Source organism: Harpegnathos saltator, unplaced genomic scaffold (genome assembly GCF_003227715.2).
Source record: "Harpegnathos saltator strain DR-91 unplaced genomic scaffold, Hsal_v8.6 scaffold121, whole genome shotgun sequence".
Lineage (NCBI taxonomy): Eukaryota > Metazoa > Arthropoda > Insecta > Hymenoptera > Formicidae > Harpegnathos > Harpegnathos saltator.
This window is the reverse complement of record NW_020229897.1, coordinates 892,688-911,113: the sequence shown is the minus strand read 5'-3', so window position 1 is coordinate 911,113 and position 18,426 is coordinate 892,688. Positions and strand designations below refer to the sequence as shown.

The 18,426-nt window shown below is 49.9% G+C and overlaps 1 protein-coding gene across 3 annotated transcripts in view; it reads left to right on the top strand.

Annotated features, from left to right (window-relative positions):
• The first annotated feature begins 2,665 nt into the window (after nucleotides 1-2,665).
• The window catches only part of cmpy (crimpy), a 343,488-nt gene continuing 327,727 nt past the window's right edge, over nucleotides 2,666-18,426 (top strand). Inside the window, exons 1-3 of one of the 3 annotated variants that reach the window (XM_025305806.1) lie at nucleotides 2,666-3,282; nucleotides 5,030-5,796; nucleotides 14,008-14,150. In XM_025305806.1, coding sequence (XP_025161591.1) covers nucleotides 5,651-5,796; nucleotides 14,008-14,150 — 289 coding nt within the window. In that variant the 5' untranslated portion in view covers nucleotides 2,666-3,282; nucleotides 5,030-5,650. Of the gene's footprint in view, nucleotides 3,283-4,836; nucleotides 5,797-14,007; nucleotides 14,151-18,426 lie in introns of all 3 variants that reach the window. The other 2 variants (XM_025305801.1, XM_025305803.1) reach the window with 2 other exon arrangements.

Below are 18,426 nucleotides of genomic sequence, written 5' to 3'. Positions count from 1 at the left end.
ACTTTTCGGCTTGCCAAAAGTGAGTCTCACGGTCGGATCGTCGCCGGGGAGTGCCGAGAGTAAATTCCGCGCGCTTATCGCGACGAAGTGTCGTTAAACAGCCAACGTAAGTGGACATCTCGACCTCGAGAGTACCGAGCGGAACGTCGTCTATTGGTTACGGTTATGGCGACTCGAAGCTCAAATCGCTGCCCTTCGCTCTTGCGAGTGGCCGAAGAAGCGTCGCGCGCTGGGATCGTCGCTCCGGGAGTGAGTTTCGTGCGCTTGTCGTAGCAAAATATCTTCAAGTAACCACCGAAAATGCATGTCTCTCGCGATTGACCGCTGGCGATGCCAAGGTTTTGAGGTTACATCGTGTCCTTCGCGTTTTTATTGCGGCACCGTCGTCAATATTTCGCATATCGGAGTTACTCCGAGCATTTCAGTCGCTTTGGACTATGCAGATTTTAACGAGTACACGAGTCATCGCAGCCGTTGGCGTCGGGTGGCGAAGGAGCGTGCGTGCGTGCGCACGGCTATGTCCTTGCAGTACTTCGAGAATCGCAATCACACCGTTATACGATTGCAACTATATTCAGTATGCACAGGGCGCAACATGGCGCGGTAACACACGTATTCGAAAAGCCGTTTCGCGTGTGTCCTGGTCCCGCGGTGTCGCGACTCGCCGGATGCGAGTCTCGCGTGTAAATTATCGCCGTCGGGAGTGCGCGAGAAATAAGTTTCGCGCGTTCGTTGCGGCAAAATATCGCGACACGGTCGTTGAAAGTGAATATCTCGCGGGACGGGCTGTCGGGAGCGTGGATAGAATGGAATGTGGCATGTTCGCTAGGTTATGGCAGGGCGGAGGTTACTTTCAAATGGCTGCGTTTTATACTTTCGTCTCGCCGAAGGAAAAGTTGGTAAGTAACAATATCACAAGGATATCACAACGATATCAAGCTACTTTTCACTTCTGTTTTGTGTTGCGCGATCTTACGTTACATTAGCGCTACGTCTTTACCGAGATCAGAGAATGGATCAGAGAAAGGACAGATTGTGCGGAATAAGACGGTGATGAAAACAGCAGATTTATATGTGTTGTTAAACTTCCCGTATCATATGCAAAATGATCTCCCGGTTACAATTAATTTGGCACAATTATTCGAGTGCCGTGTAAGGAACTTTGTTTTTTAGCTCAGATATTACTTCACATATTGATCGAGCCTTAAACTCTGCATAACAGACAGAAAAATACGATGTGGGATAAGAACGGGGATTTCAGGAATATTATGGGCGAATTAGTTCTTTTTTCCTTAATAAGGGTAAGGCTTTCCCTTACAATATTCTTCCTCCGCTTTTAATACCCGTCAAGATGAGGGATGATGAAAGTTTACGGGAACGCCAAATGCGCTACAATAAACATGCCGTATATATCATTTCGCACAATATGAAACCTTACAGGTCATTGTTCTCGTTCGTTTGGGAATTCCCTTTTCGCGTTGCTCCGCGGAATGACTTTCGATCTCGTGCCGTTGACAGAACGGTCATCGGATCAACGGTCAACTCGGATGATTGAATAGCGACGCATTTTTTATAGATAAAATACGCCACACATTACATGCGATGTACATCGGAAAAGAAAAGATCCTGATGACCAATGACCGCCATTCCGCGTAGGCATTAGGGGCGAGTTATGGCACATAACACGTGCACGGGAGAAAAATCATCCTGCAGGAGAGGGTGACGAGGGCGAAGGCCGTTCTGTCGCGAACATTTATCACACTTAGGACCCGCGACTCATCCGCGAGATGTTACGTGGTATTAGACGGACGTGTAAGACGCGGCTCGCGGAAATGTCATGGACGAGAGCGTGTTCTCATCGTGTTCTCCGTCTCGTCCTCGCCTCGTGATTCCCGCGCGTGAGATTATCGCCGATGATCACCGATATCGACTAAGCTATACTCCGCTTATTTCTCTTCCGTTGTTTCTTCTTCCTCGTCCGGCCGGCGTCATTAAATGATCGTTTAACTCGCGGTTCGTGCAACTCGTAATCACACGTTGCCTGAGTCTATCAAGACAACGACGTTACCGAGACGTAACTTGTGCCGGACAGATGATTACCTGTAATTGCAATTATGTCTTCGTCGTTATTACCGTGACGCACCGTCGTTATTATCAGCGCGCGTTCGTTGAAAAATACAGGCCAATTTCCTTGGGCGGCGTTAACCGATAGAGAGGAGCACCGAATGTTGGGAAAGAGAACAAAATAGAGAGAGAGAGAGAGAGAGAGAGAGAGGGGGGGAAGGAATAAAAAGAAACCGGTTAATATTCATGGGTCAATCGTCGGCTTGCCGATTATTGTTACTTGCGCCGCTATTGTCTGACGTATCGTGTTGCCAGCCGACAATATCGACGGTGTAATGTCCAGCGGAGTAAATTCGGAGCACGCAGCTACGGTTGTGTTAATTAACTCTTTACAACATCACCAATTAAAAATCATAAACTGGATTCGAATGAGCGGAGCGGGACAAGCGGGCGAGGAGGGAAAGCAACGGGAAAATTCACCTGCGGGAAAACAGCGGAGGCGGCGGCAGCGGCGGCGGCAGCGGCGGCGGCGGCGGCCGTCGTGCCAGGGCGCCGACGCGGAGCGCGTCGCGTCGCGTCGCGGCGCCCGGCGCCGCTTCGGAGACGCTGATCATCGCGGCCACCGCCAGTGCACGTTCGTCTTGAACGCAAAGCGTTTCGCGTGGTTTCGTCGGTGGCTTTCTCGTCGCGGCGCCTGTGCGCTGAACACTCTCGGGAAAGAAGAAAGAACAAAAGAGAGAGAGAGAGAGAAAGAGAGAGAGAGAGAGAGAGGGAGAGAGAAAAAGAGACACGGCACACTGTGTGTGCTTGTTGTGCGGCATGACGTCGGCACGACGTGCGTGACGAGGGGATCGGCGAGTCGAAAGGATAAAAAGAGAGAGAGAAAGAGTCGCGATTACTATGCGAGTCGTCGCGGTCGTCGTCGGCGTCGCGGCGAAAGTTTCCGTAGATCGATCGTACCAGCTTCCGCAGCATTCCTCGATACCGATGGCAGCGGCGGTTGTCATCCCCTTTTCTTTCAATCCCTAACACCGTTGACGCATCACGTTTCACGCTGACGCGCCTCCGCGAACGCTCGCGTGCGTCTCTGTGAACAACCGGACGGAAGTTCGTGTAGTTCGCGAGGAGCTCGCTCGAGGAGCGACATACCGCAGCCGGCGATATGTTGGCTGATGTGCGAGCGTACGATCTATAACTCGCGCGGTTCTGTAACAACAGGTGCGACACATTTAAATCCCCTATAAGTGCGTGTGATAGCTCGTTCGCGAGTCGCGAGTCGCGAATCTTTCGTACGAATGACGAACGGACGAGAACGGAGGGACGAAAACTAAGGGCCCCGTCGCTCTCGCTTGCCCGAAGACAAGCGGTTCTGTTTGCGAAAGATCTCTCGAAGAGGGCCTGTCGAGGACGCATAGCCGACGGCACGCGAATTTCCTCCGACGTATCCTCGCGCGTTATACCGCGCGCTCGCGCACTTGTTGCTATTAAAAATCATTTCCCCCGGAATTTCCCTCCGGAGATGAAGATCTCTCGCGGAGTGCTCGCTCAAGTGCGAGCGCCAGCGTGTAAAACATCGCGCATTGACGAACAACAACCACAGACGTGTTGTACTCCCTCCTAACTGCGCTGGCGCGCATGTTTTCATAATGCGCTGACATCGCGGCTCCTGATTGCCGTCGATGCACCCGTCGGGAAATATTCCCGTACGTCCCCTGACGAAAGAGAGTCGCGTATCTCCTTTGCGCGCGACCGCCGCCCGGCCGGCGGCTCGCAAATGTCCTCTCGCGTTTCTGTCGACAGACGACATCTGTCGAAACGCGGCGATGTGGACGCGTCCGGCGTATTTCCGAGTTGGCAGGCATGCGTGTGCGCGCGCGTCCGCACATGTGTGTGTGTGTGTGTGTGTGTAATTTAAGCGCGTCGCAAGCCAGTCCGGTGCTCCTCGGACGAGTCCCTTTGACGAGTCCCGTCTCATAGCCACCATCGCATCGCCACTGTCCTGTGCGACGAGCTCTCGTCTGTTTACAGATCGGCGTGTGCACTTCGCGACGTGCTCTCGCACGCTGCTGGGATCCTCGGACGAGCCGCTTCGCGCTGGCTCGGCTCATTTCCGCGATTTCCGCGCACCGCCCCGGCCCCGAGTGCCGTCAGGGAGCAGCCCGACGTGGCAGGCCGCTCCGTTTTCCACAGCGGGGATGACGACTCTCGACTCCCCTCGTGAGACTCGAGTTACATCGCAGCGAGAATGGGGATGTGCTTTCGGTTCACGTCGGTGCTCTTCGATGACTCTTTGCGAGAACGTCTGCTCGTTGGCGGGCGCATTTCAGCATCCACAGAAGTTTCCCTCGTTGCCAGGGACCTCGCGAGATTTTCTCGCGAGCTCGTGGAGCGAAGAGCATCCCGGTAGAGCGGGCGATTTTCAATACGCACGTATTATAATCCTTACGCTGTTCGATAACGTGAAAATAATAATGGGGATGTGCTTTCGATTCATGTCGGTGCTCTTCGATGACTCTTTGCGAGAACGTCTGCTCGTTGGCGGACGCATTTCAGCATCCAGAAGTTTCCTTCGTTGCCAGAGACCTCGCGAGATTTTCTCGCGAGCTCGTGGAACGAAGAGCATCTCGGTAGAGCGGGCGATTTTCAATATGCGCACATAATCCTTACGCTCTTCGGCGACGTGAAAATAATTATCGGATACACGCCTGGCAGCCAAGTGGCGAGAGTATGGTCTGTAAATTATCTAGATTTTGTTTACTTTGCGCTCTTCAGGCACGCTTAACTCGATCCACGTTGTGAATATCTCACGTGCGTTTTTCTCCACGAATCCGGCGAAATCGGTTTTCGGGCGAGGACACGAGGACGACCGTTCGTTTTGCGGCGCGGCTCGGCGCGAATTTCCGATTAAGCTTTACTCGCCGAGCCGAAGACGTGCGAGCTCGTTTCCATCGTCTTTCGTTCGCAGTTCATCTCTGCTTGGGAGCTTATCCCAAGCTTATCATTCACGCACGCCGCGGCCTGTTTCGACGGCGCAACATCCCGAGATCGTTATCCCTCCGGCCGGACGTCATCCCGATGAAATGGGCGCACGCGATACTCCGGCGAACGGCGGCCGGTGAAATGTAGATAGGAAACGGCCCGTTTTTCCCCTCGGACGTGCCCTGGACGTCACTCAACGGCGCAGATCGCCGCGATCGCGTCTTACGTCTCGCCGGTCGCTCTTCCGCTCGATGAACAGCCCATAGCTCGCGGAAAGGAGCGAAAACTCGGGGAGCGGCGGCGCTTTCTCTCGCGCGCGTGTGCAACAAATCGCCGGATCGGATGAGCTGCTAAACGAACACGTGAGATTGTGACGCTTGTGGAACGAACCGAAAAAAAGAGGAAAGACAGAGAGAGAGAGAGAGAGAGAGAGAGAGAGAGAGAGAGAGAGTGCGATGGACAACCTCGTGCGTGGCTCGTAATCGTGCCGGAAAGACAGCGAGTACGAGTGCTCGACGACGACGAGGAGACGGTGGAGGAGGAGGAGGAGGAGGACACATCGACGGACGAGCGACGGGCCGTCGAGATCGAGAGGGCCGAGAGCAAAATGAAGGCCCCGTTGCTCCTGTTGGGCGGCATTGTTGTATTGTCGCTCGCGGTCGCGAGAGCTCTCTCGTGTGTGTGCTCGCCGCTCGAGTGCGACGTTCTCACCAACGACGACTGCCCCGGAGGCCTCATCTGGGACCCGTGCAGGTACGCGCCCAGTACGGCGTTTATCCGCTTGTCGTCGGTGCGAGGCCGCGACACTCCGGGTGGAGCGGCTCCGGCTGAATTCCACTTGGCGATCGCGCCCTTACGTGGGACGTTTTGCCGTTTTTTTTTTGTTTAACAGCCGGTGAAGAGACGGGGATAGAGCGACGCTCGATGCGATCGCCAAGTGGAACTTGGCCTCGATAGCTCGATGGTCACGTCGACGGGCTGTTCCTTGAGACCGTCTTAACTGTCCGTCGCGCGCGCGTCTCCCGTCGTCTCACCCAGGAGGGCTTTGTTTCACCCCTGGGAGAGATGCTTTAGATTTTCTCGCCGCATCCTCGCGGGATCGTATGTGAGGTTCATCTGTTGAAACGAGCCGAACCATTCGCGAGATTCGCCAGGCTCGCGCGCGTGGCGGACCGTTTTTGCAGTGGGCGCGATTAAGTTATTTTAACCTCCATCGCAATCATCAAAGTTCGTTGGAACGATTTAGAGCGTAAACGAGACCGATGGAGCGCCGGCGGACTCGTTGGAACGCCACGATATTCGTGTAATTAGCGCGCGATTGCGCGTCTTATAAAATTTTCTGCTCATACCATGCGAGGGTATAGCAGTAATTTTCGCTATATCTCTGTAAAGTCGGGCTCTTTGTGTTCGGTCAGCTGATTGTGTTCCACCATGCGTCTTGTAATTAGCCGCGTATAGTGAGCAATTAAAATACGCGCTACAATAAGGGCTTCTACCCATATAATTTTTTTTCCAGTAGACAGTAAAGTATCTCTCTCTCTCTCTCTCTCTCTCTCTCTCTCTCTCTCTCTCTCTCTCTCTCTCTCTCTCTCTCTCTCTCTCTCTTTCTCTCTGTGTTGTTCATCCGCCTTTGTGCGCTTTCTGCACGAGTTTCGTTTCCGCGATTCATTGGCGGGGAATAACGAGATGAGCGCGCATGTACTACTCGCCTGCGTTTCATAGTCGGCCATAAGATAAAACATACACGTCGCAAAAGGATCGAATGCGCTAAGAGTGGTGCAATTCCGAAATGTTCTGTTACGCGATAGCGTTTATCATCGGCACGTTCGGTACCCACACGTAGTCGACATGTTGCGAGATCCATGCCCTTGGGTCTATTTTCGCTCGCCTGTGCATACAAGCGCGTGCGAGCATTGTTACGCCGCTGCATACACACGCGTGTACCGCATAAATTCGAACGAGAACTACTGTCCGTGTGCACCTGAGTTTTAGGCGCCCGCCGTATTTTACCGATACGTACGAGTGACCTGTGACGCGGAACATATCAGTCGCCGCTCGTAAATGATATCGCGAGACGCTGGAATAATGCAGATCTGAATCGCGCCGGATGGATTTAATACGTCGGACGAAAGGAAAATCCGCAAAAAGGCTCTTTCTCTCTTTCTCTCTCTCTTTTTCAACACACACACACACACACACACACACTGCCTCACTCGAGTAAATAACTCGCATTAACATCGCGACGGGGTTATAGTCGGCGTTTAAATACGGCGTTTAGATACGGCGCGCACCTCGTCCTATCATAATCTGTATTCATTTCATAAATTAGCCGTGAAGAAATAACGTTATCATTAATTATTATTAGTACGGCAAAAGGTGCATTAATGCGGGCGTAAAGTATAACATATCGCGATGTACGTATCGCATGATGAAGCGCCTCACGAGTCGCGATCTCGCGAATAACCGGCGCCTTTTCCATACGAAACAGGGGTGGGCATAGGTGTATCCTCTTTAAGGAATATTTGCGAGCAAATTCCAATATAAATCCTGCTCTTGGCGCGTACGCGCATAAGGCACGATCGATGGAGGGGGGGGGGGGCCGCTCGTCGTGCGCGCGCGGTAGTCCCCGACAACAATGCACTGTAAAATCAGATCGATGCGCGTGTCGATGGGTGGGTGTCGCGATGAGTATATTTATGTAGGGCGAAAGGAAAGAAAGAGGAAAAAAGCGCTGCGCCTGCGGTGCAGCGACGCGAGAGACTAACCCATTTGTCGCGGGAAACGACGTCAGAACTAGATTCGTGGATTCGATTTTTCTCCTCGTGGCGTGCGCATTCGCGATGCGTCTGGCTCGCGGACTGGAGAGAAATTAAGTTTCCCCGGACGCTTAAGCGATGCGCCGACGTCGAAGTTTCCGCGGCGTAACGGAGCCATAAAAGCGAAAATCTCGGCATAAAAGCGAAGTTAAGCGCGATGTAGGTCAATCTCGATTAGATATCGCTGTTAGATACGTACTCGTGGAGACTGCTTCGACGACGCTCGTAACTCGAGTCACTTCGGCTCAGGTGTACCGCACGACTAATCAGAGGGCCTCTCATCTTTTCCATATTCTTGAGTGGAGGACGGATAAGCGAACGGCGGCTCTTCGAATAGCGGGCTTCTCCCGCGGCGATACGATAGTCGTGGAGATACTCAGTCGTGCGACTGAGAGATCGGGAGAATTCATTCCCCCGCCGTTCCTTTTTCTCCCGATCTTTGCGATCGGGAAAGTTACTCGCGAGATGAACAATTTCGATGTAATTGCTTTTCGAGACGCGAGACGAAGATCGGTGCGAGCGTGCACGCGCGCGCGCGCGTGTGCGCTCTGGAATCGAATAAGAATTACCGTCGGATTGAGCGCGACCAGATCGACATGTGATTTATGGCGTTGGATTAAATAGAGAAAACGTCTCTCGCGCGAATGGAAGGATCGAATACGCGAGTGAAGTCACAAATCGAAATGTAAGGGGAGAGACACTGGCGTTACCGGTAAATTCTCTTTAGGGGCGATTTACTCATCGGATCACAAGGGCGGCTTCCTAGCGTAATCCACGTGAGACTTTGGAAAATCTTCATACTCGCGCGTGCAACCGAAAAGTTTATATATCTGAGGAATATTTCACTTTTTTGTTTATTTATTGTTTCTCTCCTCGCGCCTCAATATATATTATTTTGTCGTGCGTATATATCCCCGATATTTCACCGTACGCGCGATAATATAGTCGCGCGCGCTGATACGTACAATATGCTGATTCGAAAATGTCGGAATTGAATTTCAAAAGGAGCATCGCGCGTGCACGAGAATGGGAAAAGAATTCTCCGGAGTAGCCTCGGACAGTTATAGCATCTTCCCCGAAGGACCTTCGCGAATTCAATCGGTGTACCTAATGTTTATAGCGCTGTGGAATTTCCGAAAGGGAAGTTCTTACGAGAGTCTCTCTATAGGAAAAAGAGAGAGAGAGAGAGAGAGAGGAGAAAACCGGCGGCCATCGTCGTCGAAACGTTTCGACATGATAGCCGAAAGATAGTCGGGTAATTTCAATGACGATACATGGAGGTAGCTTGACGACAACGACGACAACGGCGATGAGGAGAAGGAGGAAGTTATACGCATCGAACGCCGTGTGTACGGCGAGAGAGTGTCTCCTTATGCAAATTTTTCCAGCATCGACGGGACGAGACGAGCCAAGTCGTCCGGGCAGCTGGGGCAATATCGCGGATCATATCGGCGGCGTGTCGATAAATTGTTGCCGTCATTAAGCCGACCGCAACGCGGCCGTTAGGCGCGTTACCTTTTTATATGCGAGTCCGCTCGCAGCCTCCATTCCGTGTTATTCCGTTTCATACGGGCCGCGCCCGACATCGATAGCACGATACGAGAGACAGAAAGAGAGATGTCCCGGTGCAATTTCGCGGACGCGGCTGCCGTACGCTCGCGCGTTAGCTACGTTCGAGCGGCAGCTACATCCGCGTACGTAACGCATTTCAATGGAACGCCCTGCCGTTCTTCTCGTAAAATCCCAGCGCGACGTTAAACGCCGGTACCAGGCTGTACGGAATCTGAATAAGCGTGCAAGCCGTTGTTTCAATCGCGCGCGCGCGCGCGCGCGTTCCACGCATGCGATCGGGAAGTCGCACGAATCTCGAATGTAATTTCACCAGCGGCGTTGCCGGCGTCGAAAAAGGTCGCATTACGATTTCGACGGTGAATCGCTGGGAAAGTGCTCGCTCTGCGCGTCGCCTCCGATCTCCGATGAAGAGAAAGACAGAGAGGGGCAGGGGGGAGAGAGAGAGAGAGAGAGAGAGAGAGAGAGAGAGAGAGAGAGAGAGAGAGAATTCATCGCGCACTCCATCCTAAGTAAATCGAGTAATCTCTGGTGCACTTGACGATATTTCGAGAACGCCGCGGCGACATTGTCGCCTGCGGTTATTGTGCGCGCGGGAACACGGAGAATTATTTCTCGTTGTGCTCGACTAAACCCGCCGCGACCCCTTTTTCACCGGACGTCGCGATCGAGAGTTTGAAACTCTCGTTTGCTTGAAATATATATTCATCTCTTCAATCGCGGCGAAAGAGAAAAAAAGGAAAATCGATCGGGCTTGTAAAGCGGGCGATTCGCGGCGCATTCCGCGATATTTCGCAGACCCGTACTGTTTTGCGCGAGCCATTGTGGACTGTTCCTTTTTCTACCGCGGCAAAACACGATTGGATTCGCGAGAGACCCGCGCTCTCGCCGGAAATTGGTAACACGCGGCCGCGCATTTTTCCGCGATATATACATATATATACGTATATATAATGACATATATGACATATATGTATACAAGGGATCTATGTATATGTGTGTGTGTGTGTGTGTACGTCACGAGTGCCACAGAGTAAGAGTACGCTGCTCGATGGCGTATCGGGAATTTATTGAGAAATGTTTAACATGCAACGCCATAGTCGGATATTGCGCGGCGGATTCCGGTATGCGAATTAGGAATCGCCAGTAGGAACAAGTTGTTCTTTCCTTGCCGCATGCAGAGGCAGGTAGTGGCCGCGCGTCATTATTCTTCGTCCAACGGCTCGCGCTGCGATCTATCATCATGAACACATATATGACGACATTAATCGCAACAAGGATTATGAGATAAATTTGCGACGCGTCTTGGGACACGCGAGGTATAATCCATATTCCTCGAATGAATTATCCCTCGAAGATTACAGCAACGTGTATCAAGTAACGAGGCGGGACAATCGTAAATGCGTACACTGAGTTTCACAAGAGTTTGAAACACTTTTCTTTGTTTGTGAATATATAGCTCGGAATGCGAACGACGGTCCAACGAGGGAACTTGTCCCCAAGAAACTCGCGGAAGTTAAGTTCTCTCATTGGACATCTGCTGCGTTCCAAAGTGCATTCGAAAAAAGGTGTCCAAACCGTTTCGAAGCGTTATCCAGCGCACACTTATTTGCGAAATGCTTTCCTCACATTTTGTCCGATGAAAGTTAAAGGCACGTTGAATGGATCACGATTGCGATTGTCGCCTATTCGTCGACTCGCGCGGTAATCGATTGTCAGGATCCGAAATGATAATATATGAGACATTCGATGTCACAACTTCACAACTTCAACGATTCACAAGATTCAGGGTAAACGCAATTATCCTTTTATTAGATCCTTATCTGTCAGATAAGAGCCAATATTTACACGGTGAACCACCACATTGACTCTTACCGTAGTCGATTATCGCGGAAGCCGGTAAACAACGGCCGGTAATTGCGGCCATTTGAAGCGCTTCTAACTTTATCGAAAAAATCTGTGAGAGCCGCTTCGCAAAGCGAGCGTCAGCATAGACACGTCTTCGTTTCTTTCATCTTTATAAATTCTGTACATCGCTGTATGTTTCCTCAAAGATACTTTATACGCTGCAACTTAATACACGTGAACGTGTAATTATCGTCGATTACGTTGCCCGACACCGCGGCGGCGTATCCATCGCATTTTATCACCGTACTTTCTAAGCTCTTCGTTACTTTCTTCTCCGTGTCAGCTGCGTTCTAGCGTCATACAGGTATGCGCGGGACTGGAAGGTACATAGGAGTGGATTGTTTCGCGGAAAACAGCAACGAATGCAGCACTAAAAGAAGAAGGCTCGCCTCGTCGTCCTCGTCGAGACGACGTAATAAAATTCCTAGCCGCGGTTGACAATTTTCCGTGAGATTATTTTCCGTGCGGCGCACCGCAGTCCGCGCCTTGGGATTCCATTCGTTGCCCTTTTTTCTGCCCCGTGCGGAGCTTCGTAAGACTATGCTCGCCATGCCGCTGAACATGTACGCACGCGCAAGTCACATATACTTGCGCACAACGCGCGGACTTTTCAATTTCTTACATTTCGATTCTATCAGGTTTCCTTGAGATAAAAATGCAAATATCACTGCACACCTACGGCAAAATCCCGGTGTATCGGATTGTAAATTTCGCGGTGATATCACATACGAGCGTCGACGTTCGAGTCGAGTGAAAGATGAACGTTAAAATAATTCGACGAGAAAGAAACCCGTCTTGCCCGTCAACGACCATAAATATCGCCGAAGAAAATGTTTCGTCGGATTATTGTCGAGTTGGTTTTTCCTCGATATGTGCCGTTAAAACTGCCACTCGAAGACGCCGATATATGCGAAGCTTTAAATATAACGCAGATCCATCTTACGCGAAAGAAAGCTGATAGTAGCAACAGAGGGGAAGAGAAAGAGAGAGAGAGAGAGAGAGAGAGGGGGGGGGGACTTAAAATTATGTTTTACGAACGTAAAACGTAATTTATTATATTATTATATTAATTATATTAATTAATAAGTAAAACACTGAAATCCTCATAATATGTATACGCAGAATCTATTCTCTCGCTTTTACACGTCTTGCGTATTTCAGAAGCGTCTCGTTCGGCGTGCCCTCTCGCTCGGAAGTGGTATTTTCTGATAAATGTGAAAACGAGCTTACAACGCTTCTCGGAGCTAATGGGTTCATATCATTGTCTTCCCCTTTCCCACTTGCGTTCCCCAACATCCAAGCTCGCTTTCGAAGAGAGAAAGAGAGGCGGAAGGAGAGGTACGAGAGGCGGGATTGTATCTTTTTGTCTTGCGTGTAAGCAAGATCTAAGGCGGATATAAAGCCGCTATAAAGCCGTTATAAGAAATGCTTTATATCTTTAAAGCGCCTGTATCCTCTTGTCGCGCCCGCAGGATTTCTTACGAGGGTACAAATGGCCGCGTATTCGAATCGACGGAGACCGGCTGGTGCCGACCGATGCACATATAACTGTTGTTCTCTCTTTCCTTCTCTTTTCCCCCTTCTCTCTCTCTCTCTCTCTCTCTCTCTCTCTTTCTCTCTTTTTCTCTCTATCCCGCTCGCTCGCTCGTTTCGTCTGTCTTATCGTTTCATGCTATATACGCCAGAAACAATTTCCCGCCGCTTTTTTCCGCCGTGCGGGGGCAGAAGAGAGGAAAAAGGATCGAGAAAGGAACGGAAGAAAGAAAGGAAGGAAAAAAGAAAGAACAAGGGATCGCGGCTCGATGATTCACCGGCCACAGGGAGTTGGATATATATCGCGCGAATGAATGTTACGAGCAAGCAACAATGGCGCGTAACGAAAGCTAATAATACCGTTCGCTTATGTATCGCGCCGAGGCCAACTTTTCCCCTCTCTCTGTTGGTAACGCGCGCGCAAAATACAATTCCGCACGGCAACGAGAGAATTAATTAAAAAACCCTTTTTCTCCCGGCTTGCAGGAAAATATCACGAACAATAAAGACACGTCGAGCGCGCGATCGTCGGTCTATAATTATAGCTTCCTACTCGAGTTGCTTTATCGGCTTCTAGGCGCCTCCATCGCGCAATTTAATACTTGCGCGTGCATCGACGAACGTGTTCTCCGCGTCGCTATATTTATTCCGCGCGTATGCGCGTGTGTGTGTGTATGTGTGTGTGTTCACACTGACGGACAGAAAGATTGGCCGTCATTTTTTGTATGAATTTCGGAACGCACCCGTCCGCTTCGTTGATGAATTTGTCCTCTATCCTCTAACGGGAGAAGATAAACGCGTTCTGAAGCACATAATAAGATAATTACGAACGATGCTTCGGTCCACGATCGTACGCGCGGTGAAAGAAAGGCCAGTTAATATTAGTAAAAACTGTAGTTATCTTTGGCTCCAACTGCAGTCTTTTCTGTTGTCTCTATAGAAAAGAAAGCAGCGACAGATGTATCGTGCGTATCGTGCGTATCTGTTTATTATCTCTGACACCGTAGTGACACTCGCTCGGCGAAAATAGTTCTCCCGGCTATAATTCTTTCACTGTGCGATTATACAAATAGCTCGCTGAGCTCTCTCCTCGCAGTGCGTGAGATCACGTCAGATCGTATGTTCTCCGTGTTTGCAGATGCTGCAAAGTATGCGCGCGCGTGGAGGGTGAGCCCTGCGGCGGCCTCTTCGGCTTCTCGGGGAGCTGCGCCGTCGGTCTGCAATGCGTAATCGTGAATCTGCTGCACCGCAGCCGGGAAATGGACGAGGGTGTCTGCACAAGTAAGTATTTACGGCAGGATTTTGATGCAGAATCGAGGAAACCGAGCAATGTACGGCGGCGTACCGTGTGCCGTGGCTCGTCATGAAAATAAAATGTAATCACTTACGCGCGCTCCGAGCCGAAGAGTTTTGCGAGCGCGCGCGATACGGTTACAACCTACCGATAGAAATGCTAAAGACGCCGGCGCCGTGTGATACCGTGTCGCACGCTCCGCGCCAACTTGCCGCGGAAATATAACGCCAATCGCCGCTAATGGAACCGCGCGCGGGACACTTTTCCGTTTCTTATTTCAACGCTAAATTGCATTAACGCTGAAGCGTCACTCCCGCAATTCCGCGTTTCGTTGCATTTCGCGGCAACGTTTCTCGCAACGCTTCTCGTTGCCGTTTGTTCCGGTGAAATTCGCGGCCTGGAGTTTACACGTTTACGCGACGCTTCCGCGGTCGAAAATATTCCTTTTTTTTACACGGCGGTATTAACAGTTTTACGTGCATATAATTTTTTCTCTCTCTCTCTCTCTCTCTCTCTCTCTCTCTCTCTCTCTCGGCGTATCGAGGATCACTCACGTATATTCCTCAGCGCGTATGTTCGCGATAAATGTACAGAAATAACACGATTGATTGTTTTCGTCGCAAGTAGGAAAGCGAGCGGCAGCGGTGGCGGTGACGGCGTTCACATTTAATAAGCGCAAAATCGACAATAAATCTCCGCGCGGGAATGTTCGGTGTATGTGCGCGATTATATCGCGAATGTTTGTTTCATCATCCCTTCGGTTTATATCCTACGGAGATAATTGGACAGCTTGCGTTGTTCCCGGATATAATTGGACAGCTTGACGCAAACGGAACTGATCATCGATGACGAGTGATGATTGTATATCTCCCAGTTGTATTTCGCAATTTTAACATGTATATATATATGTGTGTGTGTGTGTGTGTGTGTGTGTGTGTGTGTGTGTGTGTGTCAAGAGTGTGAAACCATGTCAGCAAGACGGATATAAAAGCGAATGTTTGCCACCTATTAATCGATATAGATTGGAGGCAACTACGGCAGACAATGGTTCTTTGACAACGGTGTATATATTTTTGGAAGCGTATGCTTTTTAATACATAAACCATTTCGAATGATTAATTAAACGCACTCGAGAACCCGTGCTACTGCATCCGCGCGGAGCGTTCCTTGCTTTTTCCGCTCCCCTTCTACGCGACATCCACTTTACTTTTTCCGATATGCGGCAAGGTCAAAGTGGGGTAATTGAGGCCGTTAGTTATATGGAACAGCATAATGATAAAATCGATAGTTGCTGCTGTGAAGTAATTAAAAAACACGCGTGGCACGCGTGTATTAACGGGGCGATATTTCCTGAGAGCCAATGTTCAGCCGGCGATATCGAGTCCGTAGCAAAGTCCGAATACGTGGAAATTCCACGGTGTTAATACACGTGGTGCGCGAGTCGCGGGCTTAAAATTTATATGATGCGAGCAGCACTTGTGCATGTGAAGTATGTACGTATACCGCGCGCGTACTATATTAAACTACTCTACATCGCAGTAGATTTACTAAATGCAGGCTCGCATATGCACACGTACAGACGTACACATTTACACACGACGTCGTCGTCGTCGTCGTCGTCGTAGTCGTCGTCGTCGTCGTCGTCATTTTTATACGCGCGACTTCTTCCCACTCGCTCGAATTAAAGAATGTCACGACGGTCGAGGTCGGACGGGAAGAAGAATCGCTCTGCCGTACTTTCTGGAAACTTGGCCGGGACTCTCAAAATGGTAAAGCCAGTTTAGACAAAAGTCATGTTTGCGTGAATACATTACTTTTCACTTAGAAATTTTCCGTCGCGCCTCCCGTATGTGCCACGTATTGACCTCGTTTCCATCCGGGAATACTGATTCATTGTCGTTGCACGTGAATCTTCGTGGCGCGCGTGTCGAGTTACTCAAAGAATTCGCGTTGCATCTGTGTATGTATGTACATATACGCTACGTGCTTACGTGTAAAAGCAGCTGTTGTGTATAATTACTACATGAAAATTCGACACAGCGCGCAACTCGGCCGGTCTCGTCTCCCTGTCAATCGACAGCAGTCGAGAATCGGTTTGCGAGTACGCTCGCAATCGCGTTAATTACAGCGGCAATTTGCTGCTGGATTATTTTCGTCCCTTAGTCGTTATATCTGGTCACGTGTGTGCAGCGAGGAACTAATTTCCCTTCGTGTCCACATGGTCGAAACAGATAAGCCATGTGAATATAACCTCAATGTGAAGCTCTCCGCGATAACGTCAGATCGGCGCACATCAAGGTATATTACTGCAGAACGCTCCATCATATATCTTTTGTTTTCGACCTTAAAACTGATAGAGTTTTAAGGTTGAGCCCGATCCGCGCGCGCCGTAACCCGTTATTATTCGTCGTAAAACGAACGGGGGAAAAATTCCGGAATGGGGATTAACCACTCACTTGGAGAGAAACTGCACTTCCCGTACAATCATTTATTTATGCGCGTTTGAAAGTTGATAATTCTGAAACATCCTGTCGACATTTTACACAGGGACGCTGGTGGCTGCGCAGCTTTTTTAACTTTTTTCATAAAGTTACTCGAGAAGAACTCTCTTATATTTCGTAATTATCATTGAACGTGAGTCTGGGCGGGACAATGTTTAACGATTCTTTGATCTGATTTGCGTATTATCGGTAATTACTTCGAAAAAGGATGCTCGCTTTCATTTTCCGATTCATTGAATAATCGACTCGCAGATGCACGTTCTGCAGGCACGACCCTTATTCAGTTTCACCGTGGCTCCTTGTAAACCTTCTCTTTTTCCTCGCCTTTTCCGTTGGCTCGGTGTCCTTTGGCTCCTTTGAAAGTTCTTAACACTCTGAACAGAATCGTGCCGGCGGTTCTAAAAGTGGGCGATCCCGCACTGCTCGCGAATCTAATTGAGCGATTTTTGAACTTGTTATAACTCGGATTTTCCAAACTTTGGTCAAGCGACGATTTCAGAGACTGTGCTGGAAAAAGGAAGTAATTAAGAGCCACTGAGAGACACACACACACACACACACACACAAGATATTTCCACGAAAAATGTTCCGGGGTCTCAAGGAGACTCTAAGCGTGTTGCGCGGATAAATTTACTCCGGTTCCGATGCCAATTAACCATTTGTGTGAAATTTACCCGTTGTGGTCATAACAGGTGAAAATTTAATTAAATAACTCGGTTAATGAATTAGGGTAAAGCAAACCTAACCTATATCGGCCCGATAATAGTAATAACAATATATAATAATGAGTTTAATTAAATACAGTGGTATTGCTATAAAATTGCTATAAAATTGCTAGTTCGGGATTGGAATTAGTTTCCGCGTTATCGCGATTATAGCATCTTTTTGAGCGGATTAATATAAATTTCAGCTATTCGAGAAGCGTTAAAATACAATTTAAATACAATCGCTCGCATCGCCGGCCGCGAATTCGATGATCCACGCGGTACACTCCTCCATCCGCGCCGCGTCATTTCGAAATGACCGCGATAATTGTCAGGAACGAGAGATACAGGAAGGATAATACTGACGTGTTTACCGTTTCGTATTTTATTAACAGACTCGTCGGCGCGAAGCGGACGCGCGTCGAGCGTCGCCGTCGCTCGCGATGGCGAGGTGCCAATTTGGTTGCGCGCAACAGCCACGCGAATTTTCACCCGAGCGGAACGCATTCGACCGGCCCTTTTGAAAGCGCACGGGGGACGAATCGAAATACGAAATCGTCAATATTTGGTTCGCATTAACGACACGCCGGGCGCGATATCACTTTCGCGCGATGCGTCGCGCGAATTCGCACGTGCGTCGCGCGCGCGCGAGCGAGCGAGCGAGCGAGCTAGCTTTCGGCTGCGCGTCGAGCCAAAATACGACGGCGAGTTCTAGGTTTATCGACCAGCGCGGGAACAAGCATAGCTGTTTAACGGGAAATTTGACTTGGAAATTTCGCCGGGCCGGTCTCGATTCCGAAATTTCGAGCGAGCCGAGTTTCGCCGCGTCGCGCGTTTAAACGCGCTTTTTTTTCGTCTCGTCAAACGGTGACGCTTTTGTTCATCGCGCCGCGGAGGCGGGCGCGAAGTAATTCGTTTCGCGGCTTTTACACTTGAATGATGAACTCGACACGTGAAAATGGATGCACTTGTTCCGAGAGCAATATATCCGACATTTATGATGCTTCACGCTCGCTATTCGCATTATGCTACATGCTATCGAATGTGAATTCATTATA